The 24800-nt window shown below is 37.0% G+C and overlaps 1 protein-coding gene across 5 annotated transcripts in view; it reads left to right on the forward strand.

Moving 5' to 3' along the window:
- The window catches only part of CPED1 (cadherin like and PC-esterase domain containing 1), a 262492-nt gene that overhangs the window by 101151 nt on the left and 136541 nt on the right, over positions 1–24800 (forward strand). For all 5 annotated transcript variants that reach the window (XR_008956469.1, XR_006410657.3, XM_026510149.4 and 2 more), the window contains exons 7-9: positions 21046–21188; positions 21980–22052; positions 23722–23889. Coding sequence is in view for 3 of the 5 variants with exons in the window: in XM_026510149.4 (XP_026365934.3) it covers positions 21046–21188; positions 21980–22052; positions 23722–23889 (384 nt within the window). In the remaining 2 variants the exon portion in view is untranslated. The remainder of the gene's footprint in view (positions 1–21045; positions 21189–21979; positions 22053–23721; positions 23890–24800) is intronic.

A 24800-nucleotide genomic window follows, 5' to 3' on the forward strand; every position in this document is an offset into this window, starting at 1 on the left:
GTTGAATTCCATCAAGGACCATTTAAAACATTTTTTTGAAGAAGGAAAATTGTCTTTATTTGGAGATGATATGCTCTTTTTAATTGAAGTGTAATCGACATACAGTTCTTCTTTGTTTCAGGTGTTTCTCTTAGTGATTTTTTTTAAGTTTCTTTTTTTTTTCTAATTTTTTGTTATGTTATGTTAGTCACCATACAGTACATCATTTTTGATGTAGTTTTTGATGTAGTGATCCATGATTCATTGTTTGCGTGTGACATCCAGTGCTCCATGCAATTCCTGCCCTCCTTAACACCCATCATCGGCCTATCCCAATCCCCTTCCCCCCCTCCCCTCTGAAGCCCTCAGTTTGTCTCCCAGAGTCCATAGTCTCTTGTGGTTCATTCCCCCTTCTTTTTACCCCCTCTTCATTCTTCCCTTCCTTCTCCTACGGATCTCCCTGCTATTTCTTATGTTCCATAAATGAGTGAAACTATATGATAATTGTCTTTCTCTGCTTGACTTATTTCACTTAGCATAATCTCCTCCAGTCGCATCCATGTTGCTGCAAATGTTGGGTAATCGTTCTTTCTGATGGCTGAGTAATATTCCATTGTATATATGGACCACATCTTCTTTATCCATTCGTCTGTTGAAGGGCATCTCAGCTCCTTCCACAATTTAGCTATTGTGAACAATGCTACTATGAACATTGGGGCGCATATGGCCCTTCTCTTCACTACATCTGTATCTTTGGGGTAAATACCCAGTAGTGCAATTGCTGGGTCATAGGGTAGCTCTATTTTTAACTTTTTGAGGGACCTCCACACTGTTCTCCAAAGTGGCTGTACCAACTTACATTCCCACCAACAGTGTAAGAGCTTTCCCCTTTCTCCACATCCTCTCCAACATTTGTTGTTTCTTGCTTTGTCAATTTTTGCCATTCTAACTGGCATAAGGTGGTATCTCAATGTGGTTTTGATTTGAATTTCCATGCTGGCTAATGACGTTGAACATTTTTTTATGTGTCTGTTAGCCATTTGTATGTCTTCATTGGAAAAGTGTCTGTTCATATCTTCTGCCCATTTTTTTATTTGATTATTTGTTTCTCATGTACTGAGTTTGAGAAGTTCTTTATAGATCTCGGATACCAGCCTTTTATCCATAGTTTCATTTGCAAATATCTTCACCAACTAAATACAACATCCTTTCCTGATTAAAACCCTTCAGAGTGTAGGGATAGAGGGTACATTCCTCAATTACGTAAAAACCATCCACAAAAAGCCTACAGCAAATATCATTCTCAATGGGGAAAAGCTGAAAGCCTTTCCCTTAAGATCAGGAACAGGACAAGGATGGCCACTCTCGCCATTATTGTTCTGCATAGTACTAGAAGTCCTTGCAACAGCAATCAGACAACAAAAAGGAATAAAAGGTATTCAAATCGGCAAAGAAGAAGTCAAACTGTCTCTCTTCGTATCTTAGTGATTTGAGACTTTTATATTTTATGAAATGACCCCCATGCTAAGTCTAGTTACCAGCATCATTTAAAAATGTTTAAGTGTGTGAAGAAATTGCCCAAATATATTTAATCCCTAACCATCCTAACTTAGCTTATATATTTAGCAATGGTCCTCCAGTGGCCTTCCGGCAAATGCAATAGACAGATGTCGTTGTTTGAATTTCTGGACAGGGCCGCTCTGATAGAAAGGGGAAAACATGGGGCACTGAAGCTTTTCCTTAAGTCAGTATCTGTAAGAATTATTTCCCGTGGAAACCCAAGTTTTAAAGCAAGCTCCTGCCCAGGACAAGGCTCTAAATCACCAGCTCTCCACCACCACCGCGGTGGCCTTTGGGGGTTCATTCTTCTATCTCCACTGCCTGCAGTTTCCTCTCACTTCTGGGAGATCAGCAAATGTGCACAGAGGAGAGCATGAACCTTGGCAAAGCAAGGGATGTTGTTATTTACAAATACCCTTTTTAAAGAATGCATATATCTCTTACTCCATTTTGGAAACATAACACAGTTGCAGGGATGAAGTTAGCCTCATTTGTCATTGGTATTTATGCAGGACCTTTCATAATGTCGGGTGAGATTGCTCATATATTCCCAGGGTAAAAATGAGTAATGCCTCTGGATGCAGGTTAAAGTTATAGTATGGTTTGTCAACCTTAGGAAGTGTTCTTCTGATCTTCATTTTACGTCTAAAACTGCAGACTATGGACCTGACCTTGTAAAAGACTTTTTCACTGAGCATCTGGCCCTTCTGCAGGCCCTGGAGATTTATGTCAGCTTGTAGAAAGAATGTGAATAAAAGGCTGCTCTCGGGAGTTTGTAAAATGAGTTGATGTATTACTTAATCTACTCTTACTTGGATTAAAGTTAAAAATTGCATCAGGGTGTTCATTTTAAAGTTTGATATTATATGAATAAAAATAATAGGTAACAAGCATAAAATTAAATAAACATGTGGCCAAAGCTGACACAATAAAAACTAAATAATAATTGAAAAGTAAAACATATCTAACACACTGATGTTAAATGTTATTTTAGAAATATATTTGCTCTAGAAAAAGAATGATTGTTTTGCAACTATACATGATTTTTAAATAATTTTATTATTATGCACTAATACTGTTGATGGCAACTTTGTCTCTGATTTTGAAAATTTTCTTTCACTCATTCATTTCATTTACTCATTCCTAGCTTTGTTCCATAAAAGGTTTGTTAGGTAATTATGTACATTCATTAATTCTTAATACTGCACCTGGATTATTATCCTAAATAGGAAGAGAATTATTCATTAATCATAGTCATGTTTATTTGATCAAAAATGATCATTTAAACATGTGACCATAAGCTTTGGAACAGCAAGCAATGTGTCTATATCCCTAGAGCCTCGGAAAATGCCAAGCACACAGCAGACACTTAAACAATGTTTGTCAATGAATGGTTGTCTATCATTATCATTTTTGTTAAAGATATCTCATTAAAACATGCAAAAAAACTTCCATTTTGGTGAAATAGATTTAAGAATAGGTCTGCAGGGGGCACCTGGGTGGCATAGTCGTTAAGCGTCTGCCTTCGGCTCAGGGTGTGATCCCAGCGTTCTGGGATCGAGCCCCACATCAGGCTCCTCCGCTATGAGCCTGCTTCTTCCTCTCCCACTCCCCCTGCTTGTGTTTCCTCTCTCGCTGGCTGTCTCTCTATGTCAAATTAATAAATAAAATCTTAAAAAAAAAAAAGAATAGGTCTGCAACAAAAGCTAAATGTGATGAATTTACCTATAACATCTCTGTTAATTCAGACCTGTCTTATCTGAACTAATGTAGTGAACTGATTAATATATGCAAATAAAATTAGCTAGTATGTACGCATTATATATATATTACATACATATAAAATGTGTTACAATGACAACATCATGTAAAACTTAACCCTAATAAATAAATTTGCTAATTATTGTTTCCTTTAAAACTAAAAAACTGATGGGCAAGTATAAATTATATATCCGGAAATTAGCTATATTATAGCTAATATACAGGGATTTCAGTGTGAAATTAAGGGAGGTAAATTAATTCCTTCAGAATGTTTGAAAGATGGACAGGGAATTTCTCAGAGGCATTTGGATGATAGGATGTGTATTTCCTTCTCGCCTTCGCCGGTCTTGTTCAAAGCCCGCTTTTCTCTGGCGCCATCTAGTGGATGTCTGTGTGAGGGTGAGAAAAGGGTCCCGATGAGGACTTGGCAAAGATCGTTACTTCTCCAAACTGGAGCCTAGGAATCTGGCATATGGACGTCATGGAAACTCATAAATTAGCTAATGCAGGCTCATCCAGCATGGGAGCGTCGCTCGGATTTGTTACACCTCGCTGATTGTAAGTTAAAAGATAAAGATAAAATAAAGACAAAGATAAGATACAGAGTGTTTAGAGCAAAAAATGAGCATGAAAAAAGTACTAATATAAGCAATGTTTCAAGTATTTTAATCATCCACAGATGCGTAGATTATAGATCAGCTGTAAGGCCTTCCTTTACTATCCTCCATCCAATAAAGAATGTTAAGATGGAGCTTTGGGTAATAGACCCATAAATTAAGGCAAAACTCTATGATCTTCCTGAATTTTTCCACCTCTGTGCAGGCACTTAGAGAGCTACTAAATTTAATTTTATAAATCTTGATTCCTAGATTTTGACAACAATTCTCACCTGAGTTTTCCATCACTGTGTAATAGTAAATATCTTCTGAGGACAGGAAAATATGTTGGGAGGGAAAAAAATCAGATAGTGTCAGCAAAGAATCAAGAGAACAAAAACAAAGAAGAAAAATGTATTGGCCCAAATGTGCTTAAAATCCTTGAAAGAAGAGATTACGTTTATTTATTTATTATTTTATTTAAAAAGGAAACAAACCTTTAGTGCCTGACACAATACCTAGTACTTAGAAGACAGGGGAAGAGAAATGGCTCGGAATAGAGATTCCACTCATCAAATTGTTGAAAAAATAATTAGTAATAAAATAACCCCTTTATAAAGAGGTATGTGAATGCAAAGTAATAACAGTGAAGAGAACAGCAATAAATGTCTCAAAAATTAATGACTTCAATGCGTAAGTTTATTATAAAATATTTACCCAGTGGAGAAGACAGATGATATTTACAATTTTACTTTGGTTATGGAAACAAAATGATTTTCCACCAGTAGATTTTTAAGTTTATTACATGTTCACCATTTTAAACATTTCTGTTAAAAATTTCCTTTATTCTTTGAGCTCTACCTCAAAGACTGTGACAAATTCTAAATATGAAATATCCCCAAATTTGCCAACTAGGTAAAACTGATTTGTCTGATAAAAGGAGACAGACTTTTGCTCCCTTCAGGAGAAAATCTGACTTGCATTTGTCTTATGTGATTTATGCATCGTAAGTTTAAAATGAAATACAGCCTTTTCCCTCCCATATATTAAAACGTGGTTTCAAATTTGAAAGAAACAGCAGTCTTTTGTCACCGAGGAAACGCACACAGCTATGAGATAAAGCAAAACAAGAATACCTTATTGCCCCCAAGTGATCTTTTCCGATATTGCACTAACAGCCTGAGCTGTCCAACACTGGAAGGAAAAAAAGGCAAAAATGCTTAGACAGCAGCACTTTGTCCCTTTTCTTTCATTGGATTATACACATTTATTTTTAAAACATTATTTGGTGATCCCCCTTGCGGTAGGATGGTTATATTGCTACGTAGAAATTCTGAATGGTGATAAATTTTCAGTGCCATTTAAATTGCCTGGCCCACAAAACTATTTGGAATGCTTTCAGCATTTGTCAGTCATCGGACATCGTTTTTCCATTTAAGGCAATTTTGTGATAAATAGGTTCTTTTTAATTATCGTAAAGTTAGCATTAGCATTTTAGACTTAGGATCTGAAAATGCATTACTTTAACCATTATCTTTTGTGTGTACGTCTGTTTGAATTCAACCTGAACCTCAAATTGGCGGTTAACTCGATTTCCTTCGAATTATGTAAATGACCTAATATTGTGATATGGAACTGAAAATGTGTCTCATTTTTCTGCGTGCGGCTAAGGCGGATGGATTCTTTCACAGGATTCGGCACACATGCATCCTGCTTCGTTCTATATCTACTGCAAGATACAGATAGATTTCCTTGCTCTTGTCAGTGCTGTCTCTGTGGAGCATTGGCCTGATTCACTCATTCTCTGACTTCTCTCTTTCCTCATACGGAGCATCCTCAGACCCAACACTCTATCCTCTTTGTCTTATAATAGCTGGTCCTCTCATCCCACTGCCAGACTTATGAAAGCAGTTCTTAGAAGCTCTATGAAGCAGGTCTTTAAAATTTGGAGCAAAAGACTGCAGACAGGAGAGGAAATCCCAGGTGTTCCTCTGTGTTTCTATATCCAGATGCTGTGTGTCTTCCTCTCTAAACCAGCTTTGCCATTCCTGGTCTCTGCTCTTCCAGAATCCAATAGTTCCAAGTACCACAGCCTCCACTACCTGTTTAAAGAAGTACTGTACTGGGGCACTTGGGTGGCTCGGTCGGTTAAGCGGCCAACTCCTGATCTTGGTTCAGGGTTGTGAGATCCAGCCATGTATTATTGGGCTCAATCCTGGGTGCAGAGCCTGCTTGGATTCTCTCTCCTCCTCTCCTTCTCCTTCTGCCCCTCCCGCCCCACTGTCTCTCAAAAAAAGTATGTACTAAAGTGATTTCTACCCAAAATTTTATTCCAGATGTATTTGAAAGGTATGAGAATTTTCCCATGTGCTTGATTACCCAAACCATCTACATAAAGAGTATGTATTCAAGTCACAAAGAGTGAAATCATTACTCTAAACTTGGAAGTCACAGAGGAAACACAGTATGCTAAGGAAATATATTACATTTTCATGCTTTCAGTGAGTTACTGTTACAGTGAAAAGAAATGTGATTTTAAAATATGAATAGAACAATGATGACATCTTTTCAGTCTGAGTGATAAGCAAATATCTGGTTGTACTTTTACTCTGAAGGAAAGAGAATTAAATCACTAGGACTGTATCTGTAGTGCTGGATCTGCAAGACTAAAGTGAAAATCCCAAGGCATGATGACGTCTAGGAGCCTGGGGGTGGAAGTTCACTAGGAATGTTCTTGTACCAACAGTCCAACCTCAGGCAAGTCTTTCAATCTCTCCAAACTACTTCTTCTATCTATAAAATAGGAATAATTTGCAATGGGTTAAGCGAAGTTTTTCATTCCTTCTGCAGATATATACTAGGGACGTCCCATATGCTAGACTTGTGTTAGGTTGCTGTGATATAGTAATAAACAAGACCAAGTCCCTGCCTCTGTGGAGTTTATTCTTATATGGAATATGAAATACAAATACATATCCTATATGTATATGAAATACAGATAAAGAGCTGTTGTACACATACAAACAAATACAGATAATTACAGACTTTCTAAAAGATTTATTTATTTGAGAGAGAGAAGGAGAGCTGAGCAGGGAGGGACAGAGGGAGAGGGAGAGAGTCTGAAGCAGACTCCGTGCTGAGCGTGGAGCCTGACGATGGGGCTCGATCCCATGACTCTGAGATCGTGACCTGAGCTGAAACCAAGAGTCAGTCACTTAACCAATTGCACCACCCAGGTTAATTACAGATTTTTACACTGATAATTTTACCACCCGATAATTACAGGTCTTTGATATAGCTAAGAATGAGATGAATAAGGGTGACATGTAGAAAGTAACTGGGTTGCCCACTTTATGAGAGGTAGAAAGATCTCCCTGACTAGGTGACATTTGGGTGAAGTGGCATTTGAAGAGCTAGTGATGAAACATTCCCAACAAGTGGAGAATTCCAACGTCTTGAGGTAGGATGGTCCTTGCACATGCAGAGAACATCCCAGGAACTGAAAGTGTATTATATTGAACAAAAAGAGGGTGGTAGTGAGGAGGTAGGAAAGAAAGGCGAGAGCCAAATCATGCAGAACTTATAGGCCAAGTAAGAAATTTGAATATTTTTCTGGGGGCAAAGGGATGCCACTGAAAGATAGTGAGCAGGGGGAATGCCATAATTTGATTTACCTTTTCAAGTCGACTCTGCTGCTGTGTGGAGAACATATTGAAGAGGATTGTGAGAGCAGGCAAAGCTATTCGGGTGTCCAGGTAAGAAGGTTGGTAACTTGGACTAGTTGGTGAGGTGGTGTCTGCAGAAGGAGAGAAGTTTCTACTTTTGGGAGGGAAAAACGAGCTTTGATGATGAGTTGAGAAAGAGGACAGAGATGGCTCAAAGATGACTCTTCAGCCGTTATTTGAATGGTGATGTCATTTCCTGAGCTGGATCAGATGGAAGGGAGGAGGACCGAGAAATCTGAAATGAGGAAGTGGAGAGGGAGCTGGGAGAGGGGTCTCACAGCTGCTGACCTCTGTGCAGGGTCGCACCCATTCGTCTGCTTCTTAGGCCTCCTGTGCTCTGTACCCTACCTGAGGGCCCTACACAGAAAAATTCTCACCTTGGGAATTTGGTGTTTCTTTACCCATTCACTTCCTCTCCTGCTTTTCTTCTCCCCATTCCCCTCTCTCTCCTGCTCTTTCCAACAGATGTAGCCTGTCACTTTTGCATGCACTTCCTACTGTGACAAGACAGGTCCCATATGTCCAGAGTCCCATTACTGTAAAAACAACCTGGGCAGAAGTGCCTGTTTCTCAGACACCATAGGCTCAAGGGTCGTTTTCAAATAGATGGGGCCTCGAATAGAAAGTAGGTTCCTTTGAGGATCATAGGGTTGTCAACTATGCTATATTCAGACAAGAAGGGGAGAAGAGAATGCTTAGGAATCTGCTCACCCTAGAAGGGGTTGAATTTATTCAGTGTCGGGGATGGAAGTCAGAGTGAAGTTGGAGGGGTTTGAAATGGAGAAGCCAAACCAGAAGCAGCAGGCATGACACTGCACTCAGCACCGAGAATAAAGGAGCAGGAAGTTCTTAGATCACCCTCTCGTTCACATGGGAGCTTTATGAGAGAAAGAGACGCAGACTCCATGCCAGAAAGAGAAAAAAGTAAGATATAATGTGAACAAATAAACAAACAAAAAGCAAATTGAAGTAGTTGGCTCTTGCTCCATAATAAATCACCCCCCGGTTTTGCGACTTTAAATAGCAAGTATGTATTGATTGTTCTGATTCTGTGGGTTGGCTGGGCAGGCTTTGCTGACTTCTGTGGCTCAGCTGAGGTGGGATGGGCTAGCCTGCTTCACTTACATGGCTGGCTGTTGGCCTGGCATTAGCATGTGTTTCTCATCAACCAGCTACCCAGTGTTCTTTCATAGGGTGATAGTGTCGGGTCCCCAGGAATAGCTAGTGAGCAAACCCCAAAGACCACGTTCTCTTGAAGCTTTTGTTTGTGTAGTGGGCTGGATGGTTGCTCCCAAAAAAATATGTCTATATCCTAACCTATGAACCTATGAATGTGACCTTATTTGGGAAAAAGGTCTTGGCAGATATAATTAAGGATCTCAAAATGAGATCATCCTGGATTATCCACGTGGGCCCTAAATCCAATAACACATATCCTTATAAGAGAAAGGCAAAGGGAGATTTGGCACAGACAGAAAAGGAGAAAGTCATGTGAAAATGGAACAGAGATTATAGTTATATACGCTCAAGCCAAAGAAAGCCTACAGCCACCAGAAGCTGGAAGAGGTAAGGGACAGATTGTCCTCTAGATCCTGGAGAAGGAATGTGGCCCTGCCAACACCTTGATCTTAGACTTTTGGCCTCCAGAACTGTGAGATAATAAATTTCTATTATTTTAAAGTACCAGGTTTGAAGTAACTTATTACAGTAGCTTTAGGAAATGAAAACAGTTTGCATCACATTTGCTAATGTTCCATTGACCAAAGAACTTCACAGAGCAAACCCAGGATTCAAGAGGTGAGGAAGGAGACTTCCTCTGGATGGGAGGAAGTGTAAGTCACAAGGCAAAGATGCGGAGGGGGCCGTGCCCCCAGGGGTGGGAAGAATTTGTGGCCAGTTTTTCCAAATTGCCACACCAACGTAAAGAAGGATTTTCACATTAGAGCAGATTGTCAGCAGGTTTCACAGGATTGAATTTATTTAGAATAGAGAACAGGCAAGTTTTTAAATTAGGGACAGGAGACAGTGAAAGAAAGGAAGGGAAGAATATTTTATCTGATGGCATCTCAGATGAGAATGAAGCCTCTAATAGTTGTGTGTTCTTCATCAAGTAAGGTGGAGAAACAATATAATCTCCCCATAAAAAATTGGTGGGGAATCAATGTGTTTCATCTGTATCCTACTGTATACATGAGGTTTTTGTGTTAGATCATGGAGTCAAAAACAGCTCAAAGGAGAAGCAGTGTTGACTACTCAATAATGGTCCATAATCAATTCAGCTCACTTGTATTCCACAATTGTTTTGAGGATACCTGTGTGTTGCGCAGTGTACAGAGAGATTCAAAAGAGAAACGTTGGTTCTTGCTTTTCCAGGAGCCCTCCAGTGAGGCAGAGAGAGGGAGAAAGACACTTATACATAACTGTAAGAGCAGATTGTAATAAATGGCTGAGTTGCTGGGTCACAAGGAGGAGAAAATTATTCAGCTGGAGGAAAGTAAGGTAGGTTTCACAAAATAGGTGGCATTTTAGCTGAGCTTGGAAAGATGTGTAGTGTTTCTTTAGAAATGGGGAGGGGACATTTGCATTTACTTTGGAAAGACATCATGAAGCAAGGGAACATAGGTTATAGTCTCAGAAGTATGAGCAGTCATTTCTTTGGCTACAACATGTGTGTATGTCCAGGTGGGAGAAATCCTAGGGTAGCCTGCAGTGGGAGAGATAGAGAAAAAAGAAAGGGAAAAAGGCAAAGGATTTGTGGAGTAGAGGAAACCAGAAAAGATGTGTTAGAGTCATAACCTGAAGAGCTCGAATCTCATGCACTGTAAAATGTAAAATGACCCCATTGTCATTTTATATTTCTTTATGTATTTTCATATATGATCTCATTTGTTGCTTTTAAGAATCCTGAGGGTTAGGGTGATATGTTTATATCCATTCTATGGATGAAGAAATGAGGATTCATGATTTAATAGAGATGACAGAACTAATAAAGGTGATTAGGATTAGGACTCAGATCTCCAGTGAACAAAATCCCTCTTAATTACGGCTTAACTACTTGCGGTTAAACAGTGCTTGGTATGCCCTCCATAAAGCATATTGACTGCTAAACCCAAGAACTCAACGCCTGGGCAAGCATTTGTATGCTTACTGCAAAAAGAAATAGACTGACTTCTGTAAAAGCAAAAGTTGAATATTTATAAAGGAATCAGTCTGGAAAAATTTCTTGGAAACATTGCAGGTGAATTTGATGTGGGGTAACAACTTTCGTGGGGTCAGGGGAAATTGTGGAACCAGAATTGTGGATTCTGCCCTGAGATTTTTTTTTGCAAGTGTCTTTATGTTCTTGCTTAATTGCGTTTATAACCAATGCATTATGGGTGAAGTTTGCATAAGGTAAATGACTAGCAATTCCAATTAGTTCACCTGCATACGAATAAAATACCGTGGCTGTATGTTGCAAGATTGACAAAGAAATGACATTTATGTTTTTTAAATTAAAACAAAATGTTTAAAAATTTCATGCATCGTTTTTTTGAATACTCATATAAAAGTAGCTGTCCCTTCGTAGCAAACAGGATAAAAGGGCTTCTACTGTTAATGATATCACCTCCTTCTGTAAACATTGGGACTTCTGTCCTTTATGATTTTGAACTGTGCTTCATCAAGATGACTCTGGCAGCAGGGAAAGAGAAAGAGGTTGGGGGCAGAAGAATCAGAAGTCAGGAGTGGGGACCACAATGAGAAGACACGGGTATATTTAATGACAGTACTAAATCATAAACTTTTAAATTGTGCCCGATATTTAAATGCTCATTTAAAATATTCCATATAAAAGAATGAGTTTTATTGGAACACTGGTTAAGAGAGTACTATAAGGTACCTGATATAAGAGAGGTGTAAGAAAACAGTACAGGGTTGTACTACATCTATGGACTCAACAGACTTTAACACTGCGGCCCTCATGAGCTGGGGCAAATTGCTCTATCATTTTCTTTATTGTACAATGAGCACTCATTATTTTTATAATGAATACATTTCCTTTTCTTTTGTGATTGGCCATGAAACCATAGAACTAAAATAGATACCCTACATAAAATATCCAGAACATAAATGAAAAATATATTCCCTTTTTACTTTCTTACTCATTTGAGAATATTTAGAGATAGATGAGATGGGTATCTTTCTGCCAAATTCATCCTTGTTTGCAAATTTTTGTACTGCCCGTTACAAATATTTCCTGTTGGAAATATTACCAGACTTCAATGTCATTTTCTACTCAAGACCATTAATAAAAGACGGAAGGTTTTCCAAACACCTGTCAGACCTTATTTTACTGGAGGCTTAAAAAAGGCCTGTGTTTTAACTTTAATGGAAATAGTTGTGACCTGCTTGAACATTGGCATTCATATAAAGAAAATGAGTAGACATATACATACAAAGTCCAATGATAAAATTTTTACAACTTTAGCTTTTGCTCTTTATGGTTAAATCTCTCTGCTTCTTTATATCCCACTGAGAGATTCCAGAACAGGCAATAAAACTAACCTGCCAGTTTTCTGAGAAGGTTGAATATAATGCAATCAGGGTTCTACCATTCAAAGCAAATAATTAAATTTGATGCTATTCACAGCCTTTTGTATTACTGCAACTTGCTTCTGATCAATTCTCTGATATACGTGTGGGAGAATTTAAAATTTCCAACTATGAAACTGATTAAATCACATTGAATCTTCTGTGTTTCCAAGTTTAATGTGTGTTTTAAAGCTTAGGGTTGTTAAAAAGTATAAATGAATAAAATTATTCATGTCACGGGAAACATGAAACTTATTTAAATATCAGAGTTTTGATCTAATTCCAGGGAATGAGTAAAAACTATCCTAATTTAGGTTCAGCCAATTAATTCAATTTTTCTGTGGTATACCCTTAAGCAAGCCCATTTTCAATGAGCTAAAACAAATAATGAAAATATTTATGTTCTTAAATCATTTGACTTGACACAAAATTTTTTCTTGATCCAGGCAATTTGATTTAAGTTACAAAAAAAAAAAAATTCTTAGTTTTTCCTGAAGGTGATTAGGCTACATAAATGCTCAAGTTATTGAATTGATACTTAAGATGTGTGGGTGTAGGGGCGCCTGGGTGGCACAGCGGTTAAGCGTCTGCCTTCGGCTCAGGGCGTGAACCCGGCGTTATGGGATCGAGCCCCACATCAGGCTCCTCCGCTATGAGCCTGCTTCTTCCTCTCCCACTCCCCCTGCTTGTGTTCCCTCTCTTGCTGGCTGTCTCTATCTCTGTCAAATAAATAAGTAAAATCTTAAAAAAAAAAAAAAACATGCGTGGGTGTAAGGTCACGTTGAGAATTGTGACAGTTTCAAACACATTTTTCATGAAAGTAAAAATACATATGATTCATTCTTTCGCATTTCAGGGTCCATCTACATTTCTAAATCTAATATAAACAAAACCACAATGACAGAGTTAAAGCTAGGGCTTTGCAACCAAGCAGATTGACCTTAACACCCATTTGGTTTACCTCTTGGCTTTGTAACCTTAGACAAATTACTTGTATTCTAAGGTTAGTGATTATTATTCAATGCAACATAGAATTAAAATGAAAAATTACATCAGTACTTGGGTTTGTAATTTAGTCTTTTTTATTCTCCCTTTCTCAGATCTTTTTTCCTCTTTTTATTCTGTTGTTAAGTATCTGAATTTTCCCCTAAATCGTGTCCCTTTAAAACACAAAGGAGAGTTTTTCCTAGGGTTCAGAGCCCTCACTAACACTTCCTCTCCTACAAAAGCCCCCCCCCTCCCATCCCCACCATGCACATGTGACCTGCTCCTGTGGGCCAGACACATCCAAACCTGTGATTCTTAAGCAGGGTGTCCTGTGTCTCTGGAGACCCATGAAGTCTTTCCAGGGGTTTGCAGACACGTGGATAGTTTCGAGAGAATCTTCTTTCCCCCATCTCATTCAGACACTCTTCTGCTCCCCACCCCAAAAAAAGACCTAACTCACCTATCCCTAATATTTTGATGATTGGTTCATGGTGAAAAAATTCTGCAAAACAAAACAAAAAAACTCCCCCAAAACAAAACCAGACAAATTCAAATACGGTGTTAGAGACAGTGAAGGATGCTGATAGTGGTTACATAACAAACACTACATAACGCTAGGTAACACATCCGGCACAACTCAGATTGTTTTCAGTTTTTAACAAAATTAAATATTTCATGATAAATCACTATGTGGGGTTTTTTTTCTCCCATATACTTCGGAGGGCGTTCAAGGAATTATGTCATGTTGCTGTAACTAAACTCTTCCATCGCCCTCTCTCGCCCTCTCTGCCCCCACCCTATATATATTCTTCCATCCATATATTCCAAATATATATTTATGTGGACAGGTTTTCTCCATGCTTACATTGAAAATAATATTAATACTGATGCTGAACCCTTCCCATTCTAGCCATAAATAATGTTCTCTCAACACATACGAATAAAAAAAAAATTGCATCCATCTAAGAGGTGCATCTCTAACACAATTTTACTTTTTTATTTCAGAGATTAATTAACAAGACTTATATTTCTGTTGTTCTGACCAATTGTGTACAAGCAATAACTGTAATCATAACTCTTTGGGGAAGAAATAAATATTTGTAAATTTAGAGCCATAGGATAACTGTAATTTTAAAAACTTAAATTTATAAACACATTTTTCTTTTTTTTTTTTTAAAGATTTTATTTATTTATTTGACAGAGATAGAGACAGCCAGCGAGAGAGGGAACACAAGCAGGGGGAGTGGGAGAGGAAGAAACAGGCTCAGAGCAGAGGAGCCTGATGTGGGGCTCGATCCCATAACGCCGGCATCACGCCCTGAGCTGAAGGCAGACACTTTAACCGCTGTGCCACCCAGGCGCCCCTAAACACATTTTTCTTATTGAGAACTATAAGGTGATTAAAAAATCCACTTATATATAAAATATATTACACTGGGATGAAATGCTGAGGTACTTGTATTCCTTTAGATCTATTTTAAGAGTTTTACAAGCACCTGGGAGAGAGATTGGTTAGGTTAGAGGCAGACAGAGAGATCCTAGGTGGGTCTGTAAAAGGCAGAAGGAATAATAGTATCAGTCAAAAATAATAGATTTAAATTTCAAGGATATTACAAATAGGTAGATTTGAATGCATACTTATTCCCCTTTTAATTTGGACAAAGAACATATAATCTTGGATTTCCTATATTTAAATGAGTGCCCTTAGTTCTACCCTGGGATAAAACTGGGTCTAGCTCTTCTATGATATTTCCTTTTAAGCACTGATTATAACTTGTAACGATCATCCTCTAGACTGACTCTGTGTTCCATCATTAATTTGTCCTCTCTTCTGGATCATTCCTGTCAGCATTCAAGCTTGCTATGTGATTATTTCCCATACTGAACAAATGAACAAAAAGCTCAAGGATCAAACAGTGTTCAGAGATAAAGCAGTGAGTAGGAGGAGGTGAAGTACAGATGGAGGTTATTTTCACTATTTGCAGGAGCTGAGAAATGGAGAAAGGGAGGGCTTATTTTTTGTTTTGTTTCTTTTGCAAATTTTTTAACCATCAAAGAAGTGATCTGTTGGGCTTTGGTGGTACAAAATTAGCAAGTGTTTAAACATTGTTGGAGGGAACAGGCTGTAAAAACAACAAAAGTACTTTAAAATTTTGTAACTGTGGTAATATATACATAATGTAAAATTTACTGTTGTGCAATTTTTTTAAATGTCATAACTTGTCATGTTTTTAATATGGCAGACTATCTCAATACTGGCTGGATTAGATTAAATAAAGAATTTTTGTGTTCAAAGAAATTTACCATCTTAGCTGTTTTTAAGTGTACAGTTCAGTAGTATTAAGTATATTTACGTGGCTAGACAAAGAATCTCCAGAACCGTTTGCAAAAGTGGTTATAGCCAATAAACAACCCTACATTTACCCCTCTCCCCAGCCACTGGCAACTGCCATTCTATTTTCTGTTTCTATGAATTTGAATACTCTAGATACCTCATGTAAGTGGGATCATAGAGTGTCTTTTGTGATTGGCTTATTTCACTTAGCATAATACCTTCAATGTTCTTCAAGCCATAGTAGGTGTCAGAATGTCCCGCCTTTTTAAGGCTGAATGATATTCCATTATGTATTTTGTTTATCCATTCATCTGTTGATTGATGCTTGAGTTGCTTCCACTTTTTGGCAATTGTGAATAACACTGCTATGAAAATGGGTGTGCAAATCTCTCTCGGAGACTCTGCTTTCACTTGTTTTGACCATGTGCCCAGAAGTTAAATTACATATGGTACTACAATTTTTTTATTTTTTGAGGAACCTCCATACAGCATAGTGGCTGCACCATTTAACATTTCCACCAACAGTGCCCAAGGGTTCTGATTTCTTCACATTCTTCCCCACACTTAATATTTTATGTCTTTTGTTTTGTGTTGTGTTGTGCTGTGTTGTGTTGTTTTGTTTGGTAGTAGCCATCCTAATGGATGTGAGGCAATATGTCTTTGTGGTTTTGATTTGCCCTTCCCTAAACATGATATCACTCATGATATCAAGCATCTTTTCACATGCTTTTCGGTGCAAAATAATTTTAAGTACCCATATTCTTCTTTATACTGAGAAGATGAAAATTTCTCTCTGACACAATAATATTGAGAGAAATTCTAGGAAACTTCAGTAGGGTACAATGCTATTACACAGTACTCAAAGTTCAAGATACTAAAATGGCAGTATTCTAAAGTTTCCCAGTTAGTCAAGAACATGACAAAAAAAAACAAAACAAAACTCTAATATTGCTTAATCTTTCATCCTTTGTTTTAACTCTTGGATTAAATTTTCTTATCTCAAAAATCCTTTTGAACAGTTGTGAGCTTCCATTTTTCAAAGGTTTTATTACAAGTCACCAAAAAAATGCATATCCTCCCTCTCTCATGAGATGGAAACAAGAGATAAACATGTCCTAAGGAGAAAAATAATTTTATCCAGAGGCTCCAGTAAATTATTTCTCTTACCAAAGTCTCTGTGGTTTCTGTAATGTTATACTTAGCTCTACTCATTCAGTACCTACTCTGCGCTAGGTACTAGCCACCCAAAGATAAAATGGCACAGTTTCTGCCGTGAAAGATCTCACAGCCTAGTGGTAAGAAGAGACAAGAAAGTCAGCTAGTTTGACACAGAATGACACGTATTGCCATTGAGAGAAATTTGCCCAAGGTCTTATGGGAAAATAAAGGGAATTAATCAGATGAAGCCCAGAATTAGCATGAGAAGGACTGTCAGAGATGGGGTGGGGGGATGAGGTGAATAGGGCTCCTTAGAAGTATTTTAAGAAATCAAAGATGGGATGGAAGTTTTCCTACAAATATTTTCAAGTTGATTTTCGGTTCCTTGTGTCCTTCCATTTTTAATTGATAATTTTGATCCATCTGTGTATATTTAAATAAATCACTTGAATGGATAGGTGTAATAGTCATAAATACCTTACTGGGTTTTGCTTGAATCTTACACAAGTACGAATGAGTGGTGGTGTTTCAACAGCCTGGTTTTGCAACCATGATCTTACAAGGTCATTTTCTCTGTAATTTATTTCGCACTAAATTTGTATTTCATTTTGACACTAAAGGAGGAAAATGTATAGTTTATAAAATAGTTTCATGTCATTTTAAACGTTTTAAGATGCTCATTTATTTATTTTTACTTTGCTGCCAAGGCACTGATTTCCTTAGGATCTTATATTTGCATATTTATGTAATTCAAAAACATCCGTTAAAAGTCTTGATCTAGAGAGGGAGAGTCTCCTTGATATTTGAGTTTATGGCTTCGTTGTTTCATACTAGCAACGAAGGTGAAAGTGCTCCTTCGGGGTTTGTTCTCGAGTTAAGGAAGCCCCTGGGTAAGATGTGTTTTTCAGGTTCTGATGGCTGTGAGTGGTATTAATATTAAATAATTTCAGATTTGACATTGTCTAATGAGATCGTTGAGCGCAATTCTCTTTCTACATCTGAACACACCAAGATGCACAAAATTCAAGTAAAGTGACCAAGGAAATACAGTTAAGTGCAACAAATTACAACCGCACCGGACACACAAAGAAGTCTTCCACTCAGCCTAAGTGGATTAGTGACAAGAATTGATAGAGGAGGGGCGCCTGGGTGGCACAGCGGTTAAGCATCTGCCTTCGGCTCAGGGCGTGATCCCGGCGTTATGGGATCGAGCCCCACATCAGGCTCCTCCACTATGAGCCTGCTTCTTCCTCTCCCACTCCCCCTGCTTGTGTTCCCTCTCTCGCTGGCTGTCTCTATCTCTGTCAAATAAATAAATAAAAAATCTTTAAAAAAAAAAAAAAAAAAAAGAATTGATAGAGGAAGTATTGTGCCCTCTCTGGGTCACTCACTGAAAGATGATTTTTAAAAAAATAACTGTTAAGCACTTGCATGATTCTGTTTTCATTTCTGGCATATGTAGCTTGCTTGCCACGATACTAAATAGATGAAATAGGTCACTCGTCTAGAATCTCCTTTGAACTGAAAGGCTCCAATAAATTGAAATTCATGCCATGAGATAGAAGGAAATGCATACAGAGACAAAAACTGGGGACAGAACGAACACAAAAATAAGACAAGTTGCTCCACCTTGAGTCTTGCTTTTGGAGCGCCACCTCTCTCCTCTCCTCGTACCTCTGTTCATTAAGGCAGTTCTATCCCCTGCTTTCATGGCTGGTGGTTGATGTTCGTCTTTTTCGTAGCACACTGAGGTCCTAGGGAAACAGGAGGCAGGCAGTCGTTTGGATCCTTCAGTTCTGCTCCTTTGCTTCTGTTGGGAGGCTGACCTCTGGAGGGGGCCCTTCAACCGCCAAGCCTCTTTATTTCTCTTGAAAGGTTTGTCAGGTATTTGTAAAATGGTCTTTTTTGGTTGGTGTCACTAGTGTTTGAATTCCCAGTGGCAGTTTTGATTTTCCACAAATGCACTGCATTATGAGACTCTGGGTTCAACAACCACATCCGTTCATTGAAGTCTCCTTAAATGGCCGTGGACTTTCTTGTTTTAATTAACAAAAGGAGCAAACATGTGCTGAGTGTTGACATGTGCGGGATTGGTGGTGTACCTCATGTACATTCTCTCATTTAATCCTAGCCATACCTCTGCAAGATAGATATTGTTGTTAATTCCAGAAGTTCTCACGATTTAATAGTAACAGGCATAGAGGCAAAGTTAAACCAAGGACTTGTTGCATCTAGCGTCTATAGTGTTACCACTGTGCTGTATACATGTCCCCCAACACTCAGCACCATACTTTCCACGTAGTAAAGCTTTCACTAAAACAGTCGAATTGAATGGAACTGAATCCATGTTCTGGCAGCCCATAGTCAATGCTCACTGGTACAGTCAGAAATTTAGAAATAATTGGTTCTGCAGTGGGAGAATCAATAGAGTCCTAAGACATTAATTTGCTAGTTATGTCTTGCCACAGAAGATATCATCTGATCATCAATCTTATGCATCTCATATGCTACCCAAACGTTTCCAACTTTCTTAAATTATTAACCTTGACCTTTGTGATATTCAGGAAACATTAAAACAGAAAAGGCAATACTATCATCAATAACTCTTGCTACATAATATGGTGAACAGAGTGAAATATGAGTTATTTTTATTTGGAAAAACAATATTACTCTGTTTTGACTCAAGGGTGTTAACGTTTTTTGTGTTAGCATTAATTTGTTTTCTTTTGATCATACAATTATTACACTTATTTTCCTTAGTGAAATGGAAAAACATCCCAATTGCCAAATGCTAATGATGTGTTCATAGAGTCTTAAAATGTACATCTCATTAGGTTTCTGTTTTTCAGCTGGTAAAAGTTTATGAAGTCAGTATTTGTTTCTCTCAGAGAATTTTGCTTGGTGTTTTAAAGATACACGTACCATTTCCCTTAGGTCACTTGTGCCAATATCTGTCCTTCATTATCATAGCACCAAAGTTTTTCACTTTGTAGTCTTAGCAGTTCAGATAGATCTAGCCCGTCCTTGCAAAAACATTAATAGAATACCTGCTGCATGTTTTTTCAAAAAATATTTTTTGTTCTTCATCCTTGAAAGATTATGTTTATCCAAGAAAGTCTATGACTTAATATGAGATTTGTTTAATGCTCTTTAAAAATTTAACTTGGACTTTGATGTTAAGCATCCTCAAGAGGTAGTCTTGTGATTATTTTAATATTTAAGCAAATAAAAACAGCTGTTTATGATATCAATAATTGTGTTTCTAAGAAAATATAAACCTGAGCTTAATTCCCCTTTTGTAATGGTGCCCCATCTTTTCTATCCACATGAAACCTTAAATTAAAATGTTAAGAGGACACCTAGATTCTTTCAGATTCTTCATTAGTTGGCTAGATCTCCCACAGCAAAATGCTGTGAAGAAGCAACTTTCGTCCATTTATTTTTGTTCTGATATATTCAGAAAAGTGATAATACTAAAAAGCTTAGGTTTGAATTTCATACCTTACAGTGGCTCTCCAATACATTTTCCTTTTTTTTTAATATTTTGTTTCTTTATTTGAGAGAGAGAAGGAGCACAAGCTGGGAGAGTGGCAGAGGGAGAAGCAGGCTCCCCACTGAGCAGGGAGCCCCATGTGGGGCTCAATCCTAGGACCCTGGGATCATGACCTGGGTTGAAGGCAGATGCTTAACCATCTGAGCTACCCGGGTGCCCCTCAAATACACTTTCTTCTGATTTGGGTTTACAGCCCTCTTGTTGATGGTATTCACCCATTTTAAAGAGAAGGACACAAAAATTCAAAGTGAGTTGCCAGTCCAAGTTCATCTAGCAGAGTCACAAATTACACCTGGAAGTTCCGATCACAAGCTCTTGTTGATAGTTCCACTTCGCTTTCCATGATTGGAGGCCAGAAATGAAAAAAAAGGAGGGGGAGTAAAAACTCTTAAAGTAATTTAAATTATAAGCTATAGTGGCATCCCATATTCATTTGAAAGGCTTATAATATATTTTTAATGCATATATTATATACATATTGCATATTATGTATATAATACATATTACATATTGCATATTATGTATATAATATATACAAATTACATATTATGTATACAATACTCATTATACAATATATTTTAGTACATTATATATTCTTTCAGTATATTATATATAAGATATATGTGTATATATATATATATACACAAACTATGTATAGAAATTATATAGATAGAGATTATCAAATTTTCATATTTAAGGAGTTTTTTTGAATGTGGCAATGATACATAACCTAAAAGAAACTTTGAAACTGGTCACCTTGGAAATGATAGACAAACTGAGATTATTGTTTCAATATTGAATCCTTTACTTTGTTCACAGCTGCAAACATTTTTTGAGACATTCCTGACAGCCAGTTCACCTCTTCAGGCTTTTGATAATATGAAGGAAGCAATTAGCAAACTCCTGCTAGCAGCTGAAGTATTCAGTGAAACATCTACTCTGGGACCAAAGGCCTTCAATAGGTAAAAACAAATGCTAATATTAAAAAAAAGAAGAAGAAGAAGAAGAAGGAAAGAAAAGAAAAGAAAAAAAACCACCTTCTAAAAATTGTTAGGGAAAATATATCTTAATTATCACAAGTAGGAGCTACTTGGAAAATGTTATGTCAGTATATAAAGATGAACTTATAAACATCTTTTCCTATTTATAGATCCTAAAACTTCAGAGCTTGTTACAGACTTGTTAGCATCCAAATAATAATGACAAGAAATAAAGCACACGTTGTTTAAATTAATTTTAGTTGCATCTCCTTTTTTAAGCTTAGCTATTTTTATCGTACAAACTTTGCATTGACTAGGTTTAATTTTACTTATGGACCTTATTAACAATATTCAATAGCTACTATACATTTCAGTTTACTTGAGTATAATTTCATGCCTTTTTTCTGGGGAAATGTTAAATTTGTAATGTCAACAAAAAGGAGATGACTCAATTAAGCTTTATCATGCTTCATATGTGAATAAGAATGCCTAGCAGTTAGGAGTAGGAGAGTTTCCTTCTCCATATTTAGGTTTTCATGAAGTAGCTTCGTTGTTTAATGTGTTATGAATATTCTAGATATACTTGTATTTTCTATAAGGAACAAAACCAATTCCAATTTAAAAATAAATTGCATGTAATTTCCAAGCCACTGCTCTTTTTACTTAGTGCAGATCTTGAATTTTACTCTAGTAACTGTTAATAATGTATCAAATGATAGAGTAAATGTAGCAAATAGAATATATTTTTACATTACCTTGTGTTTTTATTTCAGATGCAGATTATGTTTTCAGCTTTTCACTTTTGATATTGGTTACTACAGTTTCAGGTACCCTGTAGTGCTCCAGGTGAGCACTCCGAAGGCTTCTTGGGAGCTTCCACCTTATGCCGAATGATGTGTGTGGGTCTGTGTGTGTGTGTGTGTGTGTGTGTGTGTGTCTGTGTCTGTGTCTGTGTATGGGTGGGTTGTTTGCATTCACAGTAACCAGTCAATAAATAGCAACTTGTATTAAAGTCACTATAGGCTTATATTTTACTGTAGTTCAGGAAATTAATTAATATGTGGATATGATTTGAGTTCCAATCCCTACTATGCATCACTATAGAACAGGCATGGATTTTCCTACAGTTCAATCACCACTGTTTATGAAATAAAGTGGCAAACATTTAGGTAACAGAAAATAGAAGATTACCCAGCTGATTCACTTGGTTTTATAAAAAAAAAAAAAAAAAAGTAACTCTTGTTCTTTACATATAGATACTAAGTTTTGAATTGGCCTGTATTTTAATTTAAAAAGCCATAGGAATTGAGTTCCAATCCCTACTATGCATCACTATAGAACAGGCATGGATTTTCCTACAGTTCAATCACCACTGTTTATGAAATAAAGTGGCAAACATTTAGGTAACAGAAAATAGAAGATTACCCAGCTGATTCACTTGGTTTTATAAAAAAAAAAAAAAAAAGTAACTCTTGTTCTTTACATATAGATACTAAGTTTTGAATTGGCCTGTATTTTAATTTAAAAAGCCATAGGAATTTTTTAAATATATTTTTTTTCCTAGTGTAAATATGTGTAAATTGAAGATTGCTTTTGTAGGCTCTGATTCTTTTACTTCCTTTCGAACCAAATGAACTCATTCATATCATCTCCTCCAACACATCTTTCATCTAAAATATCCCTTAGTAGCAAGAAGATTAAAAAACAGTTGATTGAATAAATCTAAAGAAAGCTTTATTATGAGATATGGAGTAGGAAGAAGGGAAAGGAATAACATAAAATTATGTGCAACCAGAATTCAACTTCATATTGCACTGACTGCTTTTTGAACTATTGTATAAGGTGAATGATTACATTATATATGGCTCAGACATTTAGTTGAATAGCTCAAAGATTTATCCATAAAATTTGAAAGTTCATGAATCTACATTTTTGATCATTTATTTATTACCTTGCACACATCTTAGTTTGTATTATGCTTTTTGAAATTTATTGTTGTGGCCAAGGTCAAAGAGGTTGCTGCCTATGTTCTCCTCTAGGATTTTGATGGATTCCAGTCTCACATTTAGGTCTTTCACCCACTTTGAATTTATTTCTGTGTATGGTGTAAGAAAGTGGTCGAGTTTCATTCTTCTGCATGTTACTATCCAGTTTTCCCAGCACTATATATGTTAACTAACTTGAATGTACATGCAATCTGAAAATAGTAAAAAATAAAATAAAATAAATAAAAATTATTACTCAGAAATGTTATATCTTTCCTGAATGCAAATTCTTCAACAGTAAAGAGTTTCAAGATAAACTACTGTGAATTTATAATCCATTACTTTTCACGTAAAAAAACTGTATCTTCAAAAGAACATTATTTGTATTTTATAAAGTTGTTGACCTCCAAAAAGGCCACTAGATGTCAGTTCTGATCTACAATCCAACAGGGATGAATCATGTCTTAGAAGTGATTTCACTGCATTGAAAGTCAATGAAAAATATTTGCTGTGCTTTTATTCTTCCACAGGTGCATGGGCATTTAAATTTTCAAGATGATGATAATACGGATTTTGAGGACCAAAACACCGAAGAATTCCTTTTACAAGATACTTTCAATTTCCTCTTCTCTAATGAATCTTCACTTCCGGTGTTTTCTGAGATATTTCAGGGACTTTATAGATCAGGTGTTTTTAAGGTAAGTGCATATTTTTTAAGTGACAAATTTTTTTTTCGAGTCATTCTTTGAAAGGTGCCATTTGCTTTATTGTGTAGCTAAGCAAATTGATAATGCATTTGAAACGAATTGGTATCCATTATATTTTGCCTCTTTATATTTTTCTGACCTGAAGACCAAGACTTTTTATGTCAACTAAGTATGAGTAACTGATTATGATGTAGTGATGGGTTAAAATAAAGAATCTTGACTCCTAAGGAACGTTTGTGGATATTATGCATAATACATATTAGATGTTATTTAGAATACTTTAAAAGGGATAGTAGAATTTTTTAAAAGCAATCTGGGAGAGCAGTGAATGCTCTAGATTGACGTCAAGGGACTGGAGTTAGAATACTAATTTTTAAAGAATTCACATCTGGTTAACAATGTTGCTCAGCTGGCGATGGTTAGGATGCGGTGCTTCATAGTAGCACTGGTTAATTTTTATGGTGTGTTAATACAGGTTTTCTTAATGCATCAAAAATCTGTACAGTATTATTCTCTATATATCTTTCTGTTTTAAAAACCTGTATTCAGAGAATTTGGAAGAGTAGAATGTGAAAGTTCTCACAAACAAACATCGATGCTCTATGGGGAGTTGTTTGTGAGAGAGAACATGACCTTATCGACTGCTGTTGCCCCTGGAGTTTACTAATTTTTTCCTCTAGTTCCCTGTTTTCCTTCATTAGTGAGTGGACTGTCATTAAAACCATTAAACCACTTGACCCAGAAGTAATGGTAAATATGTGCAATTCTCCTCTCAGAGATGCATCAGAAAAAAGGATGTGAGGGGCGCCTGGGTGGCACAGCGGTTAAGCGTCTGCCTTCGGCTCAGGGCGTGATCCCGGAGTCCTGGGATCAAGCCCCACATCAGGCTCCTCCGCTGGGAG

This window comes from Ursus arctos, unplaced genomic scaffold, assembly GCF_023065955.2.
Source record: "Ursus arctos isolate Adak ecotype North America unplaced genomic scaffold, UrsArc2.0 scaffold_3, whole genome shotgun sequence".
Taxonomy (NCBI): domain Eukaryota; kingdom Metazoa; phylum Chordata; class Mammalia; order Carnivora; family Ursidae; genus Ursus; species Ursus arctos.